The 18,422-nt window shown below is 37.0% G+C and overlaps 1 protein-coding gene across 1 annotated transcript; it reads left to right on the top strand.

Moving 5' to 3' along the window:
- Positions 1-145: 145 nt before the first annotated feature.
- Positions 146-18,162, top strand: LOC120624715 (myelin transcription factor 1-like protein). The gene is made up of 14 exons (XM_039891399.1): positions 146-205; positions 868-940; positions 2,586-2,744; positions 3,683-3,977; positions 4,731-4,928; positions 5,134-5,332; positions 5,605-5,768; positions 5,940-6,037; positions 7,789-8,002; positions 13,797-14,006; positions 14,957-15,019; positions 15,754-16,040; positions 16,136-16,296; positions 16,630-18,162. The coding sequence occupies exons 2-14, from the start codon at positions 898-900 to the stop codon at positions 16,948-16,950; spliced, it is 2,412 nt and encodes an 803-aa protein (XP_039747333.1). The 5' UTR covers positions 146-205; positions 868-897; the 3' UTR covers positions 16,951-18,162.
- The last annotated feature ends 260 nt before the right edge of the window (positions 18,163-18,422 follow it).

The raw sequence follows: 18,422 nt of genomic DNA on the forward strand, positions 1-18,422 counted from the left end.
TTTCCCAGTGAACCTTTTGGAGGTTATTCAAATGATCACGAGAAGAGTTCACTTCACAAAGTGTCAAAACAGTACACTGTGCTACAGCCAGCTGGTGTGGGATCACGTGCAGCCACAGCACTGCAAGAAGCGCGCACAGTGCCTTCTACTCAGCCAGCTCGAGATTCACGTCCTCTCACTGCACTCTCTCCGCCCATAGCCAGAGGTACCGCTCATCTCTGACACCCATTGCCAAACTTCCTTACGACACTATAACATTCAACTCCGCGTTATGAAGCAGACAAAGTTTGTTTCAAGGTCGTTTACGTTGCTTTCGCAAATGAGATAGGATCTTGTACGGTGAATATGTTGGTATAATTATGATGTGCTGACTTTCAAATAAACATAACTACATACATTTGTGTTTGTAACTTCAGACTTTGTACAAAAATTATTGATCTTGGGGAAAATTATTTGAGAGGAAGACATGGAATAAATGATCGTTCATTCGGAAGACGTTTCTCGTAATTCAATCGACACATACAGTACGTTTAAACTCCACCTACATCAATGTCGTATATAATGTATGTGGAGGTTTTCCTCGTTTCGCACATTTCGGATTTACGTCATGCAATAAAAACGGGTCAGGGCACAGGGCGGGGCGCCATAGTACCGCCCCGCTTCTCTTGAAAGAAAAATTGTCAGTCGGACCGCGCAGCCGCCTGGCGTTCTTTATTTTTTCTTTTAAGTTGTGGATGGGGTGGGTCTCGGAGAGTGGGCGGTGCTGCGCAGGTACGCCCTGCCGGCACGCCCGCTTCTATCGATCGCGCTCCCACGCCCTGCTCGATGATTAACAAAATACTAATTTGTTCATCGATTTGTCCGCAGAAGGCAACAAGTGTCCAACTCCTGGTTGCAATGGGCAGGGCCACGTTACTGGCCTGTATACGCACCACCGCAGGTAAGCTGGAAAATTTCATGTATTTCAGCTATGACGTCCAAACATATAGATACTATTACCTCGCTATGCTATATACCTTTGTGATGACTTCTTTGTTAATTTAATGATGTTGCATTTAAATTCTTACAATGGAAACATTCTTATACATAAAGTTATAATAGAAAGTAAAAATCTAAATTAAAATTGGGTTTGACATGAAACTTATTTGTCCTTCAGTCTGTCAGGATGCCCAAGAAAGGATAAAGTCACACCTGAGAGTAAGTAAAATTATAAGCTATAAGCAGTTTTGAATGTGGTAGTTTGTAGAAAACGCAGTTTTGAAGCTATTTCTGTTTATTTCGTTTCCTTTTGTATTCGATGTAATTATTTGTTGCCATTTTTCATTTAGCGTTATGTTGTTGGTTAAAAGATTCTGTTAATCACTTTTTGCAGCATCCTATTTATAGAATAACTATTTATATCATAATATATATTATAACCTATCCGTTATCAGTCATTTATTATAGGCATGTATAGCTACTCGTAAGCAGGAGTATATTAAGAGAACATTACTAATCTCATTACGAAATCAGAACAATTAATTAGTACACATATGACATTCAGAATAAGCTATGGTTTAATATGAGTGGAAAATTTTAAAATTCACCTTCCCTTTGATTTCACGTTTCTCTTATGTTAAAAATTTATAAGTTATTAGCCATTCAAATCATCATTCACCTTACCAAATTTGATATAGATACTTATATCAGACTTATCTGATTAGTTCATTTAAATATTTCCTTTCTGTGATAAACGCGTGGCATTTTTAAATGTAGGTCACGATGCAGATTGACCAATATTTGAATTTGAATGATTGGCGTATACATTTTTTTTTTGCTAAATTTGATATAGATATACGTCTGATTAGTCCGTTTAAATATTTCTCTTCTGTGATAAACGCGTGGCATTTTTAAATGTAGGTCACGATGCAGATTGACCAATATTTGAATTTGAATGATTGGCGTATACATTTTTTTTTTGCTAAATTTGATATAGATATACGTCTGATTAGTCCGTTTAAATATTTCTCTTCTGTGATAAACGCGTGGCATTTTTAAATGTAGGTCACGATGCAGATTGACCAATATTTGAATTTGAATGATTGGCGTATACATTTTTTTTTTGCTAAATTTGATATAGATATACGTCTGATTAGTCCGTTTAAATATTTCTCTTCTGTGATAAACGCGTGGCATTTTTAAATGTAGGTCACGATGCAGATTGACCAATATTTGAATTTGAATGATTGGCGTATACATTTTTATTTTGCTAAATTTGATATAGATATACGTCTGATTAGTCCGTTTAAATATTTCTCTTCTGTGATAAACGCGTGGCATTTTTAAATGTAGGTCACGATGCAGATTGACCAATATTTGAATTTGAATGATTGGCGTATACATTTTTTTTTTTATCACGGTTACGTGGCTCTTTGAAATATTTATTAATTCAAAATACTTAATTATTCTTATGTTAAATCCGAGACTATTTCAAAATGCTATGCTAATTTATGTTATCTTTGAGGCCTTAGATTTAAGTGAAATGTTGTTACGAAGGTTTGTCTGGGAGATTTGGCGTATTTTCCTAATGAAAACTTGTCTGGCAGTTTTGGCGTTGCACGAGACAATCCTAAAGTGTCCAACGCCGGGGTGCAACGGTCGGGGCCACGTCAGCTCGAACAGAAGCACACACCGCTCGCTCTCAGGCTGTCCAACAGCTGCCGCTCGCAAAGCTGCTGCCCGCTCACAAAGAGGCCGCCCGCCAGGTTTGTTTCACCATGACCATCATTGTCAGCCTTTTTTTTACTCCACTTCAAGCTAGACCTTGACTGCTCTGTGACCTCGTGGTAATTGGGCTCCTCATCGTTCTTCATCTCGTTTGTGCTCGGATAGCATCGTTTTTGGAGAGCCTTAGAAACTCTAATAACATAATACTCAAAGTAATCTGTGAAACGATACCCAGTATCATTTTTGACCATTTTAGTTAGCTGTTAGTTGTACATTTATATTATCTTAATTTTATAATTTAAATTTAATAATTTTATATTTGTGTCTACAAACAACAAGCTGTGTGTCTTATATCACTTCGATTAAGAACTATTATAATTATTATTATTATAAGTAATAATGCAGTCTAACATGGTAGCGGTTATGAGTACCTATAGGTATAGCAATTATATTAAGCCCATGCCCCTAGTCGGTTTTAACTTGGCAACATTTTATTTCGTAAATATTTCAGTAATAAATAGAAGTCTACTTGGTCACAAAGGGAATCTAATTATCTTTTCCATTTTATAGTTTTGATTTATGCTATTCACCAATCAGTAGGTATAAATTGAAGTTCGATGAGTTTTTGACTTTCTGAAAGCAGCTTGCATTATTAACAATAACCTATAAATATCACATTAATAGAATTTGGTGGGAATACAAACAACTCTTAAGTGTAAACTTCAATTTGTAAGTCTATTCTGGACCCTGAGTCCTGAAATATATCCTTTGGAAGAGTATCTGGCACAGATGTGAAAGAATTTACAGTATTTATATGAATAGTTGTCATAGTTTCATCTATTTTTACGCTGCAATCTGATAGAAGTATGGCAGTTATAAATCCATAGCCCTAGTTAGTACATGCCACAGATAAATAGTCAGGGCTCTGTTCCTCCAAATCTTTTTACGTTTTAGTAAATTAAAACCTTTATTTCAGTGCAATTACAAGCACTAGCACCGGCGCCAGTGTCAGTCTCTCTCTCAGTGTCGGTACCGTCCACGCCTACGGACAGCGGGAGTGTTTCCCGCGAACGGGAACGACCGCAGGCGGAATCGCCGCGGACTCCCCCCGTGAAACGCGAAGCCCCCGAGCTGCTGGTGCCCAAGAGAGAGGCCGCCGAGCCCGAGCGCGACTCTCCCGGGATGGAGACGCGCCACGCCGGGTACGGCGCGCCACCAGATCAGAGATCGCCCTACGAACGACCGCCCGATGACCATGTGCGGTCTTACAGGTAACACAAACAGGATTACGTATATACAGCCGTACGAACTAGTTACTCCTCTTTTAAGCACACTACTGAACAATGCCACTGATCCCACTAAACGGGAGAAGTTTAATGGTTTAAAAATCTAAGATCTTATCCTTAGATCATCGTCGTCAAACTCTGTAATATTTTTTACACAGCAAATTTGGTTTGCTCCTATCATCATGTTTTATTAAAGAGCCACTGCTGACTACAGGGGTTTTCTGTTATAGAAGATCCTTAGCTCTACTTCATTAAGGGTTTGCGGGCTTTCACGCTTATTATCACATGTTAGTATTATTGTTATGGACCAACGGCTGGTGCCTGAGGTTGACAATTTTAACCTAATTGACCTATTTGACCCTAACTAGGAATTAAACACGCAGTATGTTAACCAACTTCATCAGTAAGTTCAGTTTTTTTAGATATATACTCTACCACAAAATTGATTTACAACGATCACGCCTGTCGTATACGCGGCATACATAATTTTATAAAATTTTATGAGAAGTTTGAATGTTATAATATATTGCTTGTTGTTACCCTCCTCATAGGACCGAGGCAAAAAGAGGTCAGCTTTTCTATATTCTGGGGCTCTTAGTTTTGTCAAGTACTTGACTTGACAAAACTTTTACTTTAAGTAAATAATGAGCACAATCTGTCTGAACTTCTTTGAAATATCAATATCTGAGATGTAATGTCGATCTAATCGTTACTCATTCACGGTATCTCTCCTCTTAGTCAAATGAACGAAGCTCGATACGGCTACGAATCTCGATGCTACGAAGGCGCGCCAGCTTTCGAGCGGTATGACCCGGCGCAGTGTCCGCAACGACCCTACGGGTGGGAGGAGGAACGTTACCACGACCCTCACCTACCCACGCCCATGAAAACTGACCAGTCAGAGCAAGAAGCGAGTACTGGACCCATATATCCTAGGTACGTGAAATTACCATCTCCAAATATCACCATGAATATTTAAGCAATTTATTCTAATGCCTTAATGTGGTAAACGGGATTTTATAGAGTAAACCTCTTTGTTTTTTAAAACCATTTATGTTATTTAAATACGCGAATTAAATCTAAACCCGTGTCTGAGGCAAAATTGAGATGTTTTGTAAGTCGTAACGACTTGTCCGTCCAGACCAATGTACCATTACGAAGCTGGTGGAGTAGGCGGCGTGAGCGCGATGGGACCGGGTGTGCCCCCAGGCTTCTCGGCGATCAATCTGTCAGTGAAGATTGCTGCAGCACAGGCGCAGCGACCGCGCAGTCCTACAGGGAGGGATCCCAGAGATCCGCGCCCGGCCATAGATCTTTCTACCTCTAATGGTAGTCCACAGGTGAGATCAATTTGAACGACGTCAAATTTGAGTTTCATTGCCCTGAATCATTGGTGAGTAAGCGACATAATTCAACTAAAGTTCAACAATCGGGAATCGGGTCTAAAATTCAAATAATAGACGTTATCGCGTACCACAAAACTGCACTTTCTCTATTGATCAGTTAGTGGGCTGGACTGTAGAGGGTGATAGGACAGCGGTCTTACAAGCCAATGGATCAGGATCTTTTATCGCAATGAACAGTGTTCTGATAAAGCCGATTTATGCAACAGGGTCCATACGCATCACCGGTGTACACGAGCGCCGGTGGAGGGAGTGTGGGCGGGCCCCGGGGCAGTCCACAGCCCGGCGCCTCGCCTCAGCTCACAGCCAGTCCTCAAGTCCCCAGTCCACAAGGCCAGACTCTCGACCTTAGTGTGTCCCGTTTACCACATAGGTGAGGCATTAACATAGGTTGTACTTTTATCATTTGCACATACCTCCTGCTAATTTTCAAACATATAATAATGCATGTCTAAGGATGTTTTAGATTAACAGATGTTAGATTTTAAATTATTATGGTTAAGCGAAATATGCAACTGAATCAATTAAATTATTTTGTCAACAGTAGAAGTTTTCCTGGCGGCGTTTCCTACAGTCGAGAATCAACGCCAGACAGTGGTGGAAGCCATCCTTATTTAGAAGCATACCATAGAGACACTGCTGGTAAGTAATATTTTCAAAGTAACTCTTCACAAGTGTTTCAGATATAAAGATGCCATAATTAGATAAGTAACATATGTAGTTTTTGATGTATTTATAACTTTATAGTAATTCGAAAAAAAGTTGTATCTTATAATACCTACTTGCCCAATTAGTTACGTTTTTCCTCTTATTTATTTTTATTCTAGATGGTTCTTTTTGTATAAATGTTTTTCTATCGAAATCAAATTTATCTATTTATAGATGATGTGCTTAAAAACCAAGAAAAGTTAATGACAACGATAAAGAAAAAGTCCGTTTCGTTACTTGTTGAAATCCACCTTTTTGTCTCATAACTTAAATTATAGCATAAATCAAGAATATGTTTATGCATAAATAGAAAAAAACGCGTGCGGAAACCAACCCACGAATGGAAATTGACATTAGGGGCAACAGTATGACGACAAAAAAGAGCATCGTGCCGTTTACCGTGACGGCATAAGAGGGCATATTTAAATGCCAACAGATGTTTTACATCAAAAAGTAGCGCGTTTCGTTCCAATTTAGCGAGATAGCATCACACATTTGCGTGGGTACCGTAAAACATGCGATACAAATTAAGAGGGACCGCACTAATCACTCCCGCTTGCATTGCAAGCCGCAGTCGCGGTACTATGCTAATTCTACGCAGCAGGCGTCTTTTTACCCGACTATGGTGGAGCGTATTGTGTTCTACTAAAATACTGTACCTACTTACCTGATAAAATATCGTACGGAGTAAGGCAACTAAAAAAACTTTATTGAATGAAATGCTTTTTTCCAGTCGTTATATGCATAGCACATAGTTGTACTATATAGGTAGAAGACTTATTCGTTAGTGTTAGAATCCTCTAAGAAACAGCTTCTGTAAAATGTACCACGTATAAGGTGAACCAAAAAATGGAAAATCGTATAAAAGTACTATGTTTCGGTATGAAAATTCTCATTTTTCATAAATTGAATAGATTGAAAACCAATTGAAATCGTTTTGTTTTAAACAACCCTACAGAATAGGGAAAATGGTTATAGGAAAATTTTGCGTCTTACAACAACTTTTACGCAGACAATGTCTGGGACTACCACTCGTGTAATTTTAATGTGTACATATAAAAATTATTATGCGTTTAAGTGCGAAACGAGACCTTTTCGCGCATTAATTAAAATTTGCCAGGAATTATCAGCGTTCTGGACCTGATAATATACTTTTCCTGTACCTACAAAATTAATTACACGTTTTGTTAGAAATTATTATTTACTTTGGTACTGTTCAAGAACCAAATAAAAGACAACTAGAGTCCCCTCCATAAAAATCGTATAATGGGATCGTGTTGTAAACACGAAACATCGTCCGACCTCCCGTCACTCCAATCGTCACCTAAACTGAAGTTCACCTTTTCCTAAGGCCCTACAGCCGACAATCATGCAAATTTCTGCCGCAAAGAAACATTTCTGTGTTCCGGTCTATAGAGCGTGGTTGGCAGTGTTATTACAGGCACATTAGGTTTAACGTTTCTACGCCAAGTACCTATATACGTAAGACTGATGGACGCAGGGTACTATGACGGTCGTGTTCCTTGCATGCCCTGCGAAGTATTGCAGTGTTTATAGGAAATGGTTTTACACTTACATCCATCTGCTTGTTCCGTCGAATATTATCAATAAAATACTTGAGAGAGGCCTGTAGCGAGATATGGTGTTTTAATAGGCAAATGATGATGATGGACGCTTGCACCCAGGTTACGGCGGTGTCAGTCCTCACCCTGTCGCCGGCTACGGTCTCGCGCAACCTGACTACGCCGCGGCAGCGGCAGCCGCAGGTTACGGCGGCTACCAGTACCAGTGCGGCGCGTACCCCCCGCCACCCGCGTACCCGCCGCACGCGCCACCCTACTCCCCGCCCTGCTACATGCCACCGCCGCACGCACCGCACGACAAACCCAAGGATAGCAGGTGAATATGCCCTTAAAGCCATATCATTCTACCAGCATTCTTCCAGACACTTATCACGGCGGAACGAAGACGGAACATTCATTTGGGGTAAGAGGTTTAATATTACCTATGATACTACTTTCCATAAAATCCTAATCGCTTCGATCCGGTTAAGCCCCTTATGTAACTTATCCAGTTACCAAGCTAAAAAGATAACGTTAATCTGTATTTATGCAATTGTAAAACATTTCAGTTTTCAGTTTGGTCCTACATATAAAATAATAGATTTACACAAACGTGTATGTAACGATAGTTTACATAATAAGCTGCTTTAACAATAAGCTGAGTGGACGATTATACTCAGTAGAAGTTGTAGGTTTTTTTTTTAAATACCTATTGTTTATTACAAGGTATTTTCAAATGTCATTGTGCTTTTAAAGTAAGGGCGCGTATGATTCTTTATCTTAAGAATACTTTGGATAGAACTCCGATTTTAATTTGTAATATTCCATTCGGCAATTTATCATTGAAGATTGTAAAACTTCATAATTAGCAAACATGGATAATTAATAAATCTCGTGAAAGTTAACTTCAACTCTCTTTGAACTCTAACCATTACTGATGGTTATTACATTACCATTACAGAAAACAGTTCTAAACATTATATTTTATCTTCTTTGACAGATATTACAATCGTCTATTCTTCTTCTTATGCCGTCTCCTTACGAAGGTTGGCAATCATTAGGGCTATCTCTACCTTGGACACCGCTGGTCTAAATAATGATTTGGTGCTCTTTCCAAACCATTGTCGTAGATTTTTGAGCCATGATATTCTTCTTCGGCCAGGCCTTCTTCTGCCTGCCACTTTACCTTGTACGATAAGCTGAAGAAGTTCATACTTTTTGGTGTTCCGCCTATAACCGTCTATAACTCTATAAAAATACGTGCGATAGCGTAGAAACTGGTCTCCTGTAAATTTGGATCAAATTAATACGCTGACATAAAAAATAAATCGAAGAACTAACAGCATAAAATACCAAATAAAATACCTCGTTGCTCTATATGAAATACAGAATGTCTAGCATACAAAACAAATAGAAGGTTTACAAATTCGATCTCTCGGATGTCGAATTTTTATAATGAGCCATATATAAATATAAGTATTATAAAACATTTAGATTCAGCGAAGAACAGAAAGAAGAAGAAAGATTAATTGTATCTACAATATCTATAGAAATGTTTATTTCTAGTACAGATTAGAAATAAAGATATAACGTTTGCCTAAATGTTTAGTGGCTCTACCACCAGATCGTATTACAGGTTCTACTGGAAAAAATACTCAACGGTTGCGCTGCCTGCCTACTACAGCAATATAATTAAAAAACATATTAATTCATCTTATTTGCAGAAAACCATTAACTTACGTTCTTAAATTTATTTATTTATCGCAACTTAGATCATTAACAAAGTTTTTAATAGATTGTCTAAATTTGTATTGCAAATGCCTTCAAACCATTTTTAAGGCATTTATTTAAACTTGCAAAGAATTCTTGTATTTTCTTAATACGATTTAGAGTTACTAATGGATAGGTGATAAAGAAAAGTTTTTTTTTTTACTTACAATACTTGACTGCGTTCAAACCTGATGATAACAGATTATAGAGTCTAAGATGACAGCGGGCTAACCTGTTAGGGGTATGGCAGTTATATCAAATCCATACCCGGTGTCCATACGCAGTATCATAGAATACTTGATCGCTTGGCGACGCGTCTTTTATGGTACGGTAGTATCTAGTCACGAACGTAGCCTCTGAGGCAAAATATATTAAAACAATATAATTTAATTATAAATATAATCTAGACAAGGAAATATTTAATTGTTAGCTATTGCCCGCGTATATTACGGGTTTTGAAGAACCCGTTGGAACCGTTTTTTTTTTTTCGTATGAAACGTAGACTATGCTTTGGTACTATGCTATGGTTGCAAATTAATGGCGTAAAGAAAGGACAGTTAAACAAATAAACACACTATACAAAAAAATATACTGTTGCAATATATAACGTCTCCATAATGAACATCAGTATACCTACTTAGATTCATTACCGGCCCACTACAGAGCACAGGTCTCCCACAAATATGAAGGGGTTAAGGCCGTAGTCCACCACGCTGACCAAGTGCGGATTGGTGGACTCCACACACCTTTAAGAACATTATTAAAACTCTATGGCATGCAGGTTTCCTCGCGATGTTTTCCTTCGCCGTTAGAGCAAATGATATTTTAATTACTTAAAACGCACATAACTTAGAAAGGTAGAGGTGCATGCTGAGATTCGAACTTGGCCCCCCGAAAGTGAAGTCGAGACTTAGGTTCATTGCCTTTTAATTACTCAAAAAAATACTTACCTAAATATACTTAAGTATTGCAGTTTTAGTGCAACATTCACGTTTTGCATATAAGAAATAAAGAAGTTATGCCATATTTAGAGCGCAACACCATCCTTTTTGTATGCACTCGGTTTATTATATGTAAAATAACTTAATAGACAAATACATATATTTACATATTAATTAATTACAAAAGATATGTAAAAATTTTTCTATTAGTTTTTTTTCTTGCGAACGTATGAACAGTCAAAGGAATCATCACACAATAATTGTTTCATAGTGTGGGATTTCGAACGTATCTCATAGCAAAGTCGTACTACTCACACTCGATGGATCAGTCTAAATATACCAGCGGCCGCGTGCGCGCACGCTGTTGCGTTCGCTCCACATTATAAGTAAATAGAGATAAGATATACAACAGTCTAACGTGCCACAAATCCAACTATGCGACGAAACAGGTGAGACTTAACTACCTTACTTACTACGTTCCGTATGTACGGTACGATCGTGAATTGTTAATATATATTTTTTGCACCCGGCAATATTTTATTATTGCTACAAAACCAACCTACATTGTTAAAATAAACATTTATTATTTTTACGTAAACAGTGACCATGTAAGAGGCAGTACGATTTTATTATAACCCAGTTTATACTTTTTGCTACCTCATCTATATCTTAATGACTTAATGACACTCTACATAATATATATATATAAACAACGGTACGAAATGTAGGCGGAAATTTGTTTTTATAATTAGAGCATTCGTAACAAATACAGAATAGTATACAATTGTATGTAAAGTTTTTATTGTTCCGTTTCGTTTGTTTTCTTTTTTTTGTTGTGTCTGTGTTATCGTTTATTGTTTTTGTTTTATTTTATATTTATTTACAATAGCTATCAACGCGACGACTATTATGGAAAACCGGGTTACCGGATACGAGAGTCGAGAGAACTAATCCAGTGCCCCGTCGAGTGCTGCGACGGCTCCGGTCACATTTCAGGCAACTTCGCGACACACCGCAGGCAAGCGGCGATATTTGCGCACGCAAATATTCCAGCAATATTAGCCATCAAGCGCAATATTACCAGCGCAACGCAATATCAGCAACACAACTAAACTATCAACTCAGAGCAATATTAGCGGCACGATGCAATATTCGCCGTATAATATTACAATGACAATTTGTGCTATATGTTCCACTTTGCACATTTCCGTCATCAATTTGCTGTGCTCGAGGTTTCGCTGTAAACTAACCGCATGACGAAACGCTAATGTGAAATCGTCTAGATGTTACTCGACTTGCGCGTTTTAGTTTTGGCTTTTGATTCTAACACAGTAGGTATTCGCGATAAGATTTTTATTTCAGCATCATCAAGTCATATGAATACTTATGTATTTATGTTACCTACTTGTAGGCGAAACTTTGTTCTGCATTAAAACATCAATGACACTTGTATAAGCAATACAAATAATGATGTGAACTAGTAAGTACCTGGGAAATAATATATTAATATTAGTACCAATTAGCTATTTTGGAGAGTAGTTTCTAAAGGATTAAGAATAAGAGAAAATCTTTCAGCACTTAACAGAAGTGAAAGTACGAAAACAGCATTTTAATTCTCAGTTAAGACGTATAAAGTACGTAGTTAAACCTAAGTAGAAACAAAATGCACTGAATGAAGATCCATAAACAATAGGTATGCTAATTTTAGCGTAGAGATGCAAACTCGCTCGTAAAACTTCACAGATACTTCACACTCCAGATTATTTTTATCATTCCTTTAAAGCACTTTCACATTCCCCTTTAAGTATACGAGGACAGCTTAAAGTAAACATTTATAGCCGCTTCCGATAAACGTAATATATTTAGCTCTACATCTGTTCAGCATCCAAGAGAGCTCCCGATATTATTACTACTCGATACTGTCAAAAAAATTCGCTACACTTGCTCATTAATTGAATCTGTAAACGTCGTCTACACTTCAAAGTAGATCGGGTATTATTATGGCAGACTGTGCGATAAACATATTATTACCATACTGCAGCCAACAAAGGTTATACGGTAATATTTTATGTCATCGAAAGGGTAGTATAAGGAGGCATTTAGTGGGAAAACTTGATAAACGTATTAGGTAATTGATAACAACTAAAACTATTGCGTACTTGTACCTATCATAAATAACTAAACATTTCCTCATATGTAAGAGTTACGAATGTTTATAAAGTATAATTTTACCATCACATCATTCCGCACAATTCGTAACGTTGTTTAATTATTTAAAATTAAAATACACTTAGACTAACCCCAGTACGTATTGTTAATTTTTTTTTGTTATTTAGGTTAGGTAGTTACTTTGTTAAAAAAATTAGTACATTTTAGGATAATATCGATTTTAAAATGATCGCATGCTTTTGTGACATAAGTATCTGTTTTTTTTTATACACTTATTATTTACATTTATTTTTGGGCATATTACTAATTACTTACAGGAGCTATTAAAGTAGGTACCTACTTAATACTTAATTACTTGTTAGAGTTTTAAGATTGAAAGTTTGTAAAAGTTAAGGTTAACAGAAACGTTTCTACAGTTTAATTGACACTTAGCTTCTATGTAGGTACATACCTAAATATTATTTTATATATTTGATAAACAGTTAAGTTATTTTATTTGAAATTTAGCTTCTATGAACCTTCGTACCTAAATATTATTTTATATATTCGATAAATAGTTAAGTTTTCCTTTCATGCACATTTAATGATGAATAAAAATCTCGCTTTAGAAAAAGTTCAGCTAGGTAAGAATACGTTGTCTCTATCAATAGTCACAAGTTTACCTGCAGCTACACAAATAAATTTATTTTCGATATTTTAAATTTTCTCCGTTTCGGTCCATGATGTGCTTTATTATTCTTACCCAATTTTGACAGGCCGCCATGTTTTACGTGTAGGGTTTGCTGGGACCCTATGTATTGATCTGATGAACTTTTTGCATAAAGACATTGGTAGTAGTTTTATAAATGCGATAGTTGCTGAATGAAGGACAAACTAACAAATTCACCATTACCATCAAAATCGGTTTAGCCATTTTAAAATGACGAGGTATCAAACAAAGTTGGGTATGTCACTCCCCGGCCTTTGAGATATCTCAATACAAGCACGGAAATCCGCAACTATGTAGGTACGTGATAGAAGGGCAAACCAATAAAATATGAAATACACTTTCGCATTTATAATATCTAAAGGGAATGGATAGGGATTTCCTAACATGCTCTCCGAACCACTAGAGAAGTTGATTAGTCTTAATTCATCACTGTCAGGGTCTGGTCACTAACTTTACACGAGTTAAAGTTATTAAGATCGCAACGAAAAAACTTTACTTATCGTAAGTTGCCGCAAGTTACTCCGTCACGCCATTGTAAGCAGTTTGTATATGTGCAGTCTCTCCGGATGTCCACGCGCCGACCGCTCGCAGCTCCAGCCCCATTCGCAGGAGCTCAAATGCCCCACGCCCGGTTGTGACGGTTCGGGCCACGTCACCGGGAACTACTCCTCACACCGGTCGCTCTCCGGCTGCCCCAGAGCTAACAAACCGAAAAGCAAGCCGAGGGATGGACAAGACTCGGAGCCTCTTAGGTGAGCTAGATAACTTCGGGTTGAAAGCTCTCCCAAACATGGGAAAAATCCCGTCGCAGAATTCTCGCAATAAATCAGGCCCTGCGCAAACGTAGACACTTCTTGCTGTCGACACCAGAAACCATCACAAAGACTGCGGTCTTTGTAACCGTTACCGGCAATTGGACCCAGTCGTCCCATTGCCACATCTGGCACAGTTGGATTAAATTTTCAGTACTTGTTTTTCGTAAATTTCATAAGAAATGCCGTGGGCTGTGTTCTACACATGCAAGTTAAAAGTGCATTTACTCGCGCAATTATAATCATAAATTAGTTTTGCTCGTGTCTTCAATGACAACATTTAATTTCTAGTTACTTGCACAGAACACATTTTCATTGGCAATCCTATCGTGCAGAATATACTCAAAAAGTGTCTACGGGTTGATTTTCTATTTATTGTAAAATAATATATTAAACTAGTATCTTACACAAGACAAGTTTATCTGTTTGCGCGGCGACAGAAATTGTTTTTGAGTATGTTTTTCACGATCCGATAGGTAGGCATTACATGATTTCTAATAAATAGCTCTGGATGAAATTCTTGTAGAATTTAAGGGCATGTAAAATACAACGCACTGCGTCAGTAAAACATACAGTCGGTCGATATTTCGGGTCTGAATAATTTCGCACTGCATGGGAAAACTTTAACCTCCCGTCTCATTACCTGCATTTTGTGTCTGGATGTAAGAGAAATAATAAAATATATGTATCTATCTACTTACTCTTTCAAATGATAACTGTGAATGAAATTTAATTTCTGACTGACTAAGTTTGATAGAGACGATTCTTGGCTTACATACTTTTATAATTTTATACCTAACATACCACATTGAGCCACTAATTATTTATCTCTGAGAAATTGAGAATCCCTTAACTAAGTATAAGTTTATTGGTATTTGCACGCTGCATAGATGCCCAATACCGGGCTGTGACGGTTCTGGACACGCTACCGGGAAATTCTTGTCGCATCGAAGGTAAGTAAAGAAAATAAATAATGAACTACTAGGTACGACGTCTGATAAATGAAAGTTCAATTAAGAATCTACATAGAAAATAATTTATAAATTACTATAGTTACAGTTCTTAGGGTGATGTGTAAACTTAAATCGATAGAGCTTTTAAATGAATCTGTAGATGACCTGCTTGAGTAATCAATTTGCCAGATTTTCTATACAACAACTGTCAAAACGTCGTAAGACAATGTTTGTATATTAAAAAACACAACTACATTATGACGACGTGTCAAAAAAGCTAAATTACAAGATGCATTTCGTATCAAATAATATAATAAAATTGCCGTGGAATCTAGACGTCGATGTTACTAATCCATATTGAATATTGTAGTATGGTAATGCAAAAATGGTAGTATGAAAAATAACAATAAAAGGTTTATACTGATACTAATTCGCTTACAAAAACTGTACATATGTACGACTCTATTGTTAGAAATGTCAGTTTAGTTGAGCTAAGAGACTTATGGGGAACAAAAGTTTCGATCAAAAAGTAAAAATTATTTTGCTTATACGTTCCATCTAATCTCATTTAGGACGATAATCTTGCGACGTGATGACAACTTATATCGAAATGTTACTATTTTGTTTTATTAAAACGATATATTTACCGCTATAACCGTAGAAACCGTTCTTTGACCCCCAATGCTTATCCAAATGCTATACAGAAGTTTTTATAATTATTGCTTTCTCCATAGCGCTTCCGGGTGCCCGATCGCGAACCGCAACAAAATGCGGGTACTAGAAAGTGGAGGAACAGTGGAACAGCACAAAGCGGCCGTAGCTGCGGCGGCATCCGCAATCAAATTTGACGGCGTAAACTGTCCGACGCCGGGATGTGATGGATCCGGACACTTGAACGGATCATTTCTGACACACCGCTCGCTGTCCGGATGTCCGATAGCTGGAGCTACAACACCGACACCGCCGAAAAAGCCCAAATACCCTGACGATATCACGCCGCTATATCCCAAATCATATTCAGGTTTGTTCTGGTTTTTATTGAAACATTTTCAGTTAAAAGTTTATATTTGGAAAATGATTGTTTATTTGAATGTAATAAATATGTCTTAATTTTAGGTACCGATATAACCATGCAAACTGGAAACGGCGAAGATCTTATGACATTGGAACAAGAAATAACTGAACTTCAACGTGAGAACGCTAAAGTTGAATCGCAAATGATTCGCTTAAAATCTGATATCAATGCTATGGAATCGCAACTCAGCCATGGAGAAAGAGTAAGTTAAATTCACATTTGATAATAATTATTTCAAAAACACAAAACATTCTCAGAATCAGACTCATTTATGATCAAAATTTTACTATATCTATCTTTATCTGTATAACGTAGATGGTACAGTCATGGCTCCAAACATCCAACTTTGAGTGCTACTAACATCACTTGCATTTGTGAGTACCGCTTTATTACTAACAAATAAAGTAGCTACTCTAAAGAAGAGCCATTTTTCGAATTAGATTATAATTTTTAAAAGTTTTTCGATCAAATCTCCCCAAATATCCATGTCTTGGAAGCCAGTAGCAACTTTGTTCAATATAATTATTATTTACAGGAGAATCAACAAATGCACCACACCAACAATAATTTCCACGAATATTACAAGGGCCTTTGCAATAATGTTATAACTTTATTGGAAACCGTTCGGCTTCCTGGTGGAGGCACCGCTCCCGCACCCACTGCTCTAGGAACACCCGGGGCGCCCCCTGCTCCAGGACCCGGGGAGAAACCTCCATATGACAACTTTGACTCATATCTGACCAAATTACAGACTCTTTGCTCTCCTGATGGCTACTGTCCCGATGAGAATCGACCAATCTATGAAACGGTGAAAAATGCACTTCAGGACTTCACAGTGCTTCCCACGCCTATTTAAGTGTCGCCCAGCGCCGCCGAAAACGAGCGACAGTGATTTCGTTGGCCATCATAGAATCGGCGGAGCTTATTTGAAAAAGGAAACGCGAGTGCGAATAATATAAACAGTTTAAAAAGCTATTTACCAAAGGTGAACTATAAAGACTGTTGACATTATATGTCGAATCGAATACAGTGAACAATGAAAATCTAGTTGTGTACAGTGTATTGCCCGTGCGAAGGGTCCTTCGGACGTTATGTGTTCTAATTAGATAATGATGTCTATTTTATAAAACGTTGTATACGATGTGTGACTTTCGTGAGTCATCGCGTTAAAGTTCGAAAAGTTCGACTATTTATCATTAAGGTGGACTTAAATTTAAATGAATTTTAAACACTGTTACTCGTATTATGCTTATAGTAAGTTAATGTTAGGGAAAGTTTATACAAGTGTATTAAGCGATTTTAGCCCCACACAACATACCAAAAGGGATATAATGTGTAAATATGTACGTAATTCACTAACTAGATTATGTTATAGATACCGGGCTACAAGCCAAAGTAGCCGGTGTTTAGTGAAAATGTAAGGTCGTTTTGCCGAACAAAGAATCTTAAATAGCGAATAAGAATGTTATACCTACTGCGTTTATGTTCATACTGGGTATGTGCCAAATGCTTCCGCAGGAGCACCCGACCGCTGACGTATTAAGACTATTATTGGTATAGGAGAAAACGAAACGAAAATTAACAAACTTTTAGAAGACTCTAGTCACTTTGTAAATAAATTGTGAATATATAGTTGTCACGTCGTAAGGACGTTAATATTTATATTAGAAAATAAAAGCGATCTCATTAGATCAAGTAAGTTAAAGAATTCAGTCATTAATTGATAACCAATTTAGTGTAAAATTAATAATTTCTTTGTTAGCCAATGTTCACTTGCTGTGATTATGTTACATGTTATTTATTGTTACCTTTGAGGATGTGATAGCTCAAATCGAAATGGATTATCGTTATTTTGCTATTGTATAATTTGACGCGCTTCTCGTAAATATGTGCAATTATTGTTTCTTACATAAATGTAAAAACGATGCGTAATATAGTTTTGTTGTAAATTATGTGGATTCACTGAAATTATTTCTCTAAATCACATACACAGATCAATAATTATATACGCATTTAAATATTAAAACTATTACTATGTTACTACTCTGATTGTCATACCTATACGTTTCTGTAAAATATTGAGTATGTGTTGTTAAAAAGAATAAAAATAAATACCAAGATAATGAAATGTTTTTTTTTTTCTATTACTGCTTTAATTCAGCCAGTTCGACTCTAGAATCCTCACCATAAAATTTCCCTAAAGCCCCAGCCCCAGGTGCCTAACAATAATAGTTTTTTTTATTCTCACAAATAAACAACAATATAAATATTATCACCACATCGTGTTCACCATAAAATTAACATTAAACAGTACTGAAATATATAAAT

Source organism: Pararge aegeria, chromosome 6 (assembly GCF_905163445.1).
Source record: "Pararge aegeria chromosome 6, ilParAegt1.1, whole genome shotgun sequence".
In the NCBI taxonomy this organism is placed as follows: Eukaryota; Metazoa; Arthropoda; class Insecta; order Lepidoptera; family Nymphalidae; genus Pararge; species Pararge aegeria.